The sequence below is a fragment of the Geospiza fortis genome, unplaced genomic scaffold (genome assembly GCF_000277835.1).
Source record: "Geospiza fortis unplaced genomic scaffold, GeoFor_1.0 scaffold241, whole genome shotgun sequence".
In the NCBI taxonomy this organism is placed as follows: Eukaryota; Metazoa; Chordata; class Aves; order Passeriformes; family Thraupidae; genus Geospiza; species Geospiza fortis.
This window is the reverse complement of record NW_005054491.1, coordinates 654,415-664,151: the sequence shown is the minus strand read 5'-3', so window position 1 is coordinate 664,151 and position 9,737 is coordinate 654,415. Positions and strand designations below refer to the sequence as shown.

Below are 9,737 nucleotides of genomic sequence, written 5' to 3'. Positions count from 1 at the left end.
GGCGCGGGTCCCCCCCTCCCCGCACCCCACCCGCGCCGTGCTGCCCTGCGAGCGCTGCCACCCTCGGGGCCCCTGGCACAGAGGGGCCCGCTGATCCCAGGGTGGTCCCGGATACCTCTGGACCACTGGGATGTTCCTCCTCTTCCTCCTCCTCCTCCTCATCTGCCTCCTCCGGAAAGACCCTGGGGAGGGTCCCGGGCCGTGAACTGCCGCCTTCATCCCGGGAACGACCCCCAGCCCGACCCCTCCATCCCTCCTCAGTCTGAGGTGCAGCTTCAATGTCCGGGGGTCCCGAGGCCCAGAGGTTCCAGGGCTGAGTGATTCCTTCTGCTGCGTGGGGAAGGGGAGAAGGGCAGGAGCAGCACAGCCTTCCTCTGCTGAGGGAGGGGATGTGGGGTCACCCTCCTCATCCTCAGCAGGGAAACTGAGGCTCGACCCAGCCCAAGGGTCCCTGCCACCAGCACACAAACAGCAGCAACAACCGGGGCCGGAGCCACGCTAAATTAATAAGGAAAAATGAAGGATGGAGCCAAAATCCATCTGGCAAAAAGCATCGATTCATGTAATATCAATAAATGTAATGAGTCACAGCTAATGAATTCTCCTGCGGAGCCGGACCTGCAGGGAGGGCAGCTCAAATCCTGCCAGAGCACGGAGGGTCATGGGGGGCTGGGATCCCCCTGACCACTGCCCCCCCTGGCAGGGACAAACACAGGACAGCCCTCACTGTCCACGCAGGAGGGGCTTGGAATGAAAAACGCCCCCAAACACCAGGCACAGCATGGGGGGCTCTCTGGGAAGCTCCATCCTCACTTCTGCTCTAAGTGCAGCACCCCAACAGGAACCCCACTGTGGGATGACTGGGAGGGAGCTCTGGGGTCTGGGTTTTGTTTTTGGGCTCCCTGCAGCAGGGATGTGCCCCCACCTCCTGTCCCACTGCAGCCCCTGGCTCCGGGTGACAGTCCCTGCTGCAGCTGATGAATGTTGATCCAAAACGTTGGGAGGAAGAGGAGGAGCAGGAGATGAAGGGAAAGGAACAGCTCCAGTGATTAAGCTAAAAGCATCTTCTCGGGAACTGGCGGGAGCTGGGGATGCTCGGATGCTCTGGTTTTAAAATGCACTTTAAATCATCTGTACTTGCTGTATTGAATGGGAGGGGGGGATGGCACAGAGGGATGGCCAGGGGACACCTCAACACCCTGTAGGGACAGGGAAGGCAGCAGGGTGAAGGCAACAGGGCAGTTTGGGGATAAGGAAGCACTTTCCCACTCCCAGTGGGCAGCCCAGGGATGCAGTGAGAGGTGGTCAAGGTCTGTGGCCATGTTAAAGAAACCAACACGGGCATCTTTCACTATAAAAACCAAATCTTTTATGTAAAAAATAAACCTAAACAAAACCCACAACCCCCGCTGCCATGCTGTGACAATACAAAAGGCCGAGTCCCCAAACACCGTGAAAACAGAGTTGTTGGATCCAAATATATATAAACTGTTGACTGAGGAGATTGGAAATAGCACCTTGCTGGTCCCCCCCCCCCTCCCCACAGTGTCCCTGTGCCCCAAAACCACCACCTGTGCTCCAAGCCCAGGGACACCCCAGGCTCTGCCAGCACACAGATCAGGAGCCCCCTCCTCAGCCCTGGTAGCCAGGGACCCCCCACCTGTTGCAGCAGCCCCCCCAGTGCACCCCCAGAGCAGGAGCCCCTCAGCCCCTGCTGTCCATCCAGAGTGTGGGGTCCAGTGGCACTGAGCAGCAATCCCCAGGACAGGGTGGGCAGAAGGGGGTCTCCAAAATCCAATCTCAAACCGGTATTGAGAGAAAAAAAACACTTTTCTGTCTGCACTGCAGGGTCAAGTAACAAAAAGAAACAAAAAAAAAGGGGCGGGGGGGGAAGAAACGGGGAATGAGCAGGAGCTGCATCCTGAGCCCTCCCAGGAGCCGGCGAGGCTCCTCCTGCAGCGGCCGCCCGAGAGTCCCCCGGCCCCGAATCGGAGTGAACGCGGTCCCTGTGCTGTCCCCTCGCGGTCCCCGCGCCGGTCTCAGTCCCGTGTCACGGAGCAGGCGGAGGCGGCGGCTGTGCCGGCTCGGGGGGGGCTGAGCCGGGCGCTCGCAGCCGGCTGGGCGGTGCCCGAGGGCGGGCGGTTCTTCCCCAGGAGCCGGACAGGGAGAGGCGGAGGGGTGCGAGGGCGGGGGAGCCTCTTCACTTGGCTGGTTTGGTGATGATGCGAGTGGAGAAGTCAAAGAGGTCCTTGTTGATTTTCCGGAGGTTGCTCACCTCCTCCTCCAGCTCGCTCACCTGGATCGTCAGGTGCTCCTGGTCTCCCACCAGGTTCTGTGACACGAAAATGCAACAGACAAGAGTCAGGGCCTCAGCTCTGACAGGCACGGGCTGCTGCTCCTTCCCCAGCAGTAAACACCAAACCCTTCAGTCCCCTCCCTCCTCCTCCTCAAAGTGCAGCCCCTCCTGCCCATGGCACCAGCGGACTTTAGGGCCCTTTTCCCCTGTTCCCATGTCCCAACTTGCTCAGGGCCTCATGAGTGAGATCAGCCGACAAGGATCCCCCTCAAGGGGTCAGTACCCAACTCCCAGCCTGGGAGCTGCTCTCACCTTTTCCCTCGTCGAGTACATCTGTGAGTACATCCTCTCTGCCTTCTCCAGGTAGCTCTGCCCAGGCTCCTGCAGGGACCAGAATGGAGGGGTTGGCAGAGCAGACACAGACCCTCTCCCCATGCCCCTGCACTGGGTTCCCTGTGGGAGGGAGCCTGGGTGATCCATCCTGCTGTCAGGCAAACAGCCCCTTGGCCTGCTGCCACCAGCCAACAGGGAGCTTATCCATCAGCTCTGGGCAGAGGCAGACAGAGGCAGACACTGGCAGTGGGGAGCAGAGAGGCTGGGATGGGTGGGGTGTGACCCTCCCTGCCTGGGAACAGCCAAGGAAATGGTGGGACAGCAGAGCCAGCCCACGCTGCAGCACGGGGCTGGGAGGACAAATGACTGCAGCAGCCAGGATGGGGAGGAAGCAGGAGGGAACAGAAACGGGTTTCACCAGCTGGAGGAGAAGCTTTTCTCTGGCACAAGCCCTGCTGGCTGCCTGTCCCCCCTCCCCAGTGCCCCCAGGACCTGCTGGTGCAGCCCCAGGCGCAGCGTCACCCCCTCGGCGCCCGGCTCGTCGCTGCTCTCGGTGCCGTGCAGGTGGCGTTTGTCACTGGACCTGTGGGGACAGAGGGGACAGGTCAGGCTGGACCCTGCTGGGTTTGAGAGGCCTCGGGCAGCCCTGGCACAGGATTCTCTGCTCTCCCTGCCCGGGGCTGCAGCTCTCCAGGCTGGCTGTGACCCCAGAGGAGCAGAGCCCGGCCTCCCCCCAACCTGAACTGCCATCCATCAGCAGCTCCTTGCTGCCACAATCCATGGCAGAGCTGATGAGCGCATTAATTACTGCATTGTGTTAATTACTGCACTTACCCGCCCCCTCCCAGCTGCTGCGAGCTCCCACTGCTGTCAGGCACAGCAGCCCCCAGCCCCCTCCAGCAGGCAGAGCCCTGCTCCCACAGCCCCACCATCCATTTCCCCTGGCCAAAGGCAAGGTGAAGATGGTCCACGTGCACCTGAGAGGCTGCCAGGGCTGTGGAGAGGGGTGCAGGGTGAGGGAGGGGACATGGCGGGGCCTAGGGAGGCTCAGAGCTGCTGGAGGATTTTGGTCTCTGCAGAGCAGACAGACACAAGCAGCTCTGACATGGATGAGGGCTCTGTCATCATCATCCACCCCTCCAGAGCCTGCTCCTAAATCTGATCCTCCCAGGACTCAAGGTTGGGTCCCACCAGCAGAGCAGCAGCTCTGGCCCCAAAGCTGTTCCTGGCCAGCTCTGATGGCTTCACTCCCTCCTTAAGGACCAGATGATTGTGCTCCTGAAGCAAGTGCCCATCAGTGACATTCCCACTGCACTGGCAGCTCAGGGAGCAGTTTGAGAGGAAAGGTGGAGAGGAGAAAACCTCAGGAGTGAACCCAGAGTTCCCCAAACCTGGTCATCACCTGGACACAGCCCCCACAGCCCCTCTGGGGCCCCAGTGCAGATGCAGGTCCTGCACCAGATCACCTTGCCCCAGGGCCTGCTACCTCAGGCCAGCCTGGGCATGGGGACCAGGCTTAGCTGGGGGGAAATAAACAAATAACCCAGCTTCCAAGGCAGAGCTGCCAGCAGCACACATCAGCCAGAGCACCCCGGGATGGCCTTGCAGGGAGAGCCCTTGGGATGGTCTGTGCCACGCTGTGTTTGCAGAGACAAGGATGGAGCTCGTGTGACAGGATGGGAATTGAGGCCTGGAGGGATTTGGGGGCAGCACTGGCTCCCAGGCTCATCCCACAGGTTTCCTGCTTCTCCCCAGAGTGGTGGCAGCCATGCAGGGTGACAGGAGCAGCCCTGCCTCGCCAGCACTGCCACATCTGGCTATCCAAGAGCAGTAGCCTGATTTCTCAAAGCCCACCCGCTCTGCCCCTGCCAAGGACAAGCCACCCTGGGTGACACAGCCCCCTGCACCAGCCTGGCCCTGAGCCACACTCCAGCTCCTTGGATTTAATTTGCAGCAGTGCTGAGTGGGGGCAGGGGGTCCTGTGTGCCCCCAGCCACCCCCATGCCCAGCAAGCAGAGGGACAGTGCTGTCCCAAGGACACTGGGCCAGAGGCTGCTGTCACATCACCATGTCAGAGCCCTGTCACCTCTGCCTTGGAGAGGGAGCAGGACACACTGGAGGGGCAGCAGGGACAGACCTTGCTGGGGGGCTCATGAGAGGCCAAGCAGGGGACAGGGATCCACAAGAGGGGCTGGGTTGGGGCAGCAGATTCCCCACACTGGGAGGCTGCAGGGCCCTGTGGGCACTCCAGAGTCAGGGAACAGCTCAGGGGTGCTGGAATCCCAGCCCATTCCTGAGCACATGCAGCCATGCCAGTGCCAAGGCTGCCAGGGAAACCAAATCCCTGCCCAAAAGCAGCAAAGAGCCAGCAGGGCACCCACAACTTGGGGTCAGCCTGGTCCTGCTGCTCCTGGGAAGAGCCTGGTCTGTCCATTCCTGCCTGCAGCCTCAGGAGGACTCCAGTGCCCGGCTCACAGCCAAAGCCTGGCCCCCCCTCCCCTCCTGGGATGACTCACAGCTCCATTTGGTTTGTTTTCACCCTCTAGTGCCAGCCAGGCTGGATGGGCACTGCAGTGGGTCCCAATTAGGGATGGTCCTTGGCAGCCAAAGAGAAGAGGAAAATGGTCTGCAGGCAGCTTGGCTTCCAGAGACTGCCCTGAGGCAGCAGCTCAACCACCACAGAGGAATAGGGACTGGCTGTCCCCACCATCACCTTTGGGAGGGGTTTGGGCCATGCCCAAGGCAGCCCCACTGGTCACTCACTGCAGCACCAGGGGCCAGAAAGCATCACAGCTGGGGGAGGAACACAGTTAACAACAGGAGGGGTAAATCCCCCACTGCTCTGAGGTGGCTGAGGCACCCAACTGCTGCTCCTGCAATTTACTGGAGCCATCAGACTGAAATCCCAGACAGCTGCTCATATGGGATTCACTTCAGGCCCCATGAGCTCACTGCTGGGGTCACAGAGCTGTCTCCCCTGCAGTCACAGCTGGGGTGCATGTGGGGTGACTGCTCCCTGGGGAAAACAAGGAGGAGGATCCCTTGTGGCCTCAGCGACAGGGTGAAATCCATGACTCACTCCTGACAGTGCACAGGGGGTTGTTAACACACGGGGCAAGGTCAGGGCACCGCTCCAGACAGCCCAGGCTCCCTCCAACGCCTCTGCCCTTCCCAGGGCGTGAAGCAAGGGGCAAAACCACACCTGGAGTGCCCAGGGCAGCACAGGTGAGACAGCAGCAGCCTCTGGCAGTGAGGATCCTGGAGATAAGGACATTCCTACCTTTGTGATTCATCGTCTTCAGGCACTGCTTGCTCTGGATGTCCCACAGCCGCACGGTTTCGTCGTGAGAGCCCGAGAGCAGCAGGCTGCCATCTGTGGACACTGACAGACACGTCACCTGGTTCCTGGAATGGGGAAGAGGATGTTTAAACTCGGGATGACCCCAGGAGTGCCAGGAGCTGGTGAGGTGGGCAGATGGTGGCTGGCAGGTATGTCTGGTTCCTCACCTGTGCCCTTTGAAGACCTTCCCGTTCTCCCGCTCTGTCTGGAAGGTCCGGTCTCTCTGAACTGGCTGAAGAAATTCAGGAAGGAAAGGGGTTAAAATTCAGGAAGGCTGAATCCAGCAGGTTCATCACCTGGAGGGGGCAGAGGAGACACAGAGGAACCAGGCCCTCCCATGCCCTGGCAGGTCACACCAGTCCCAGCAGGGAGGTGACAGTGGCTCGGGGTGACAGGGCACACCTGCAGCCCCACACACTCACCCAGGCACAGAGGTCGACCTGGAAGATGGAGCCATCCATGCCCCCACAGAACATGTGGTACTCAGAGAGGTCCAGAGTCACAGCCATGATCCCCACGTCGAAGAGCACGGAAAGCAGGAGCTCCCCAGATGAGATTTCCCAGAGCTGGAGTGAGAGGGGACAGGAGAGTCAGGGGTGAGAATGTTCATGGCAGGACTGGAGGAACGCTGACATCCTGAAATCCCACCCTGGCATTCCAACATGGCTGTGGATGGGAAACTGAGTCCAAGGCAGAACCCAGGACCAGCCTCTCTGTGAGCAGGAGAAAAGTTTCCCAGGCAGCTTCAAAACAGCTCTGAACTCTCTCTGTGGCCATCCTGCCCCCAGGGCATCCCCTCCCCACAAGCTCCAGCCTGCTCTGCTCCCTGTGGACATCAGCAATGGAAAACTGAGGAGCTGAGCCCGACATTCCCAGGATAACAGGGACTGCAGCAGTCCAGCCTGGGGGCAGGTGCACAGAAACTGCTGTTGTTGGAGAGGCAGAGCCCAGGTCTGGCAGCTCTGAGTCACTGCAGAGACAGCCAAGAAATGAAGCCACTGCAACCCGGCAAAGCTTGGGGACAGCTTGGGACAGGGACAGCTTCCTGCTAGCTGGCAGGAGCCTGGCTGTGACCCCACAGGGTCTGGCACCTGTGAGATGAGCCTCACCTTGGCTGTCTGGTCGAGGGAGGCGGTGGCAGCCCGTGCCAGGGGCCCTCCAAAGCCGCAGCACAGGTCGGTGATGGGGAGGCTGTGCCGGGACCAGACGTGCCGGGGGTCAGGGATCTGGGAGGGCTCTGCCTGCAACACGCTGTGGGGAGAGCACAGACAGGCAGGTCAGCCAGGACAGAGCCCCATGGGGAGCTGGGCCAGGCTCTGATCCCACTGGGAACGCCTCTCCTGGCTGCAGGGACCAAGTGGGACATGGGAGCTGCTGGCAGCCATGGCTCATGGATCCTGAGGCTGAGATCCCTATCCCAAAGGGACAAACACCCTGGGAAAGGGCACAATCCCCTCTGTTTCATGCAGGGAAAGAAGTCAGAACCATCTGCCTGTTCCCAAGAACAGGTGAGACCCCCAGAAAAGGCTCCCTGCCCAGAAGGAGGGCACAGACACAGCTGTGGGCTTAGAGGGATCTCCTGCTCCAAAATCCCTGCGGCACACAGATCCTGAGGCTGAGATCCCTATCCCACAGGGACAAAGAGCCTGGGTAAAGGGCACAATCCCCTCTGTGTCACCCAGAGAAAGAAGTCAGAACCATCTGCCTGTTCCCAAGAAGCCCCCAAGGAAAGGCTCCCTGCCCAGAAGGAGGGCACAGACCCAGCTGTGGGCTTAGAGGGATCTCCTGCTCCAAAATCCCTGTGCCCCCCTTACTTGTAGAGGTTCCACACCAGGGCCAGGCAGTCCTTGGCCCCTGAGAGGAAGTGGCTGCTGTCATCAGTGAAGCAGAGGCACGTGAGGTCCTGGTAGTGTCGGTTCAGGATGGCCAGGAGGTTCCCATTGGACACCTGCAGTGAGGGGAAGGGCAGGAGGGAGTCAAGGATACCTTGGGATCATGTGGTGCCCTGCCCTTGGTGCAGTGAGGGGAGAAGGGTCGGTTCTGTTCCACCTCAGGACAGTGACTGACACCACTGAGGCACAGCTGGAACAACAGCCTGCACTCAGGACCATGGGGAAATTCAGCACATGGCAGTGGAAGAGCTCCTGGCACTTTAAATCTGGAACCCAGTGATGCCAGAGCTGCTCCTCTGGTCAAGTCACAAGTGTGCGGTAAAGATTTCTTGTTCACTCTTAGTATTCATATTAGTCTGGTGGCTTCTTCCCTCCTCCCACAGGTCCTCAGGAGGTGGCACTGGGGTTGTGAGAGCTGCAGGACACCCCAGGGGTGGCTCATGGTCTTGGGCCAGCAGAGGCTTTAGGGTGGACAAGGAATTCCCCAAGCCTGGAGCATTTCTTATTAAAAGGTAACACTGCAGATGGGGAGGGAACCAAGAGAAAAAACCTCAAATAAAATAAGAGTCTGCTTCTTCTCATGGTCTGAATTACACCAAAAAATCAAACCAAACCTCAGTTCAAGGGATTTCACAGACAGCACAAAACCCAGCTCTAGGGGCTGGTTCCAGCTCCATGCATGGTTTCCTCTCCAATGTGCCAGAGGGACAGTGCCATACCCTGGAACACATCTGAGGGTGACAGTGCCATACCCTGGAACACATCTGAGGGTGACAGGAGCTGGAGCAGGGCCCAGCTTGGAGCATCACAGGCAGCAGCTCCCACTGCAGGCTCAGCCTCAGGGATTTTTTTATTTTTTCCCAGCTAAAAACACTTTGGCACAAACAAACCCTGATGGGTTCAGGTAGAGCCACTCACACCATGAGTCTCAAACCTCCAGGTGAGGCATCCTGGGGTTTAATCCTGGGCTCAGGACAAGATACTGCTTTCATTTGCTCAGTGGTGTGCTGGGAACGCAGCAGTAATCCCAAATTAATCCAGCAGTAATTAACCAGCAGGACAATGAGCAGAGCACAGCAGGGGCTGCTGGCACCCTGGGCACACACAAATATACAACTGAAATGTGGGAGAATCACTGAAGCAAAACCAGATCCTGTGCTGCTGCCTCGTGGGAGCAATGCCTGACCCCTGAGGCACCAGAGATGCCTGCAAAGAGGAGAAGGAGGCAGAGTGAAGCCTCTCCCTGAATTCCTCCCACTCCTACTTCAATGAGCTGCTCCCTGGGCTGAGAGCAGCACAGCCTTTATCTCAGGATGAGGATTTACAGACATTTGAGGGATGGGGACCTTGACCCTGGGATCAGGATTTACCGACATTGGAGGGATGGGGACCCTCCCTGACTGTGCAGGGTGTGAGTGTACATGGCCCTCAATGCCCCAGCACCCCTGTACCTCCCACAGACCGCGCAGGGTGTGAGTGTGAGCGCCCCAGCACCCCGTAGTACCTCCCACAGGTAGATGCTCTCGGCGACGCCCGCCAGGATGTAGAGCCCGTTGGGAGAGGCTGTCAGGCAGGTCACAGGCCCGGGACAGATGATTTTCTGCTGCAGCTGGTCCTGGGACAGAGAGAGCACAGCGAGGGCTCAGAGGGGCTGCAAGCAGGGCCCCCCGACATGGGGGATCTCTGTGGGGGTTTCTGTGAACAGAGAGATGGGGGGCACTGCACGGGGTGATGGGGGTTGGAATGGAGGGAGGGGGAGCCTGAGGGTCCAACAGGGGATAGGGGGGGTCTCTGGGGAGAATTGGGCCATGAAGGGGTGTCTGAGGACAGAGGGGAGTCTCCACGAAAAGAGGAGCCATGGGGGGGGGGCTGTGTG

The 9,737-nt window shown here is 59.6% G+C and overlaps 1 protein-coding gene across 1 annotated transcript in view; it reads right to left on the bottom strand.

Annotated features, from left to right (window-relative positions):
- Positions 1 to 1,346: 1,346 nt before the first annotated feature.
- Positions 1,347 to 9,737, bottom strand: part of WDR18 (WD repeat domain 18) — a gene marked incomplete at its 5' end in the record, with an annotated part of 28,212 nt that continues 19,821 nt past the window's right edge. Inside the window, 10 exon segments of the mRNA XM_031063263.1 lie at positions 1,347 to 2,332; positions 2,609 to 2,677; positions 3,122 to 3,199; positions 3,202 to 3,212; positions 5,910 to 6,034; positions 6,137 to 6,201; positions 6,392 to 6,535; positions 7,079 to 7,220; positions 7,784 to 7,917; positions 9,366 to 9,476. Of these exon segments, the coding sequence (XP_030919123.1) occupies positions 2,201 to 2,332; positions 2,609 to 2,677; positions 3,122 to 3,199; positions 3,202 to 3,212; positions 5,910 to 6,034; positions 6,137 to 6,201; positions 6,392 to 6,535; positions 7,079 to 7,220; positions 7,784 to 7,917; positions 9,366 to 9,476 (1,011 nt within the window).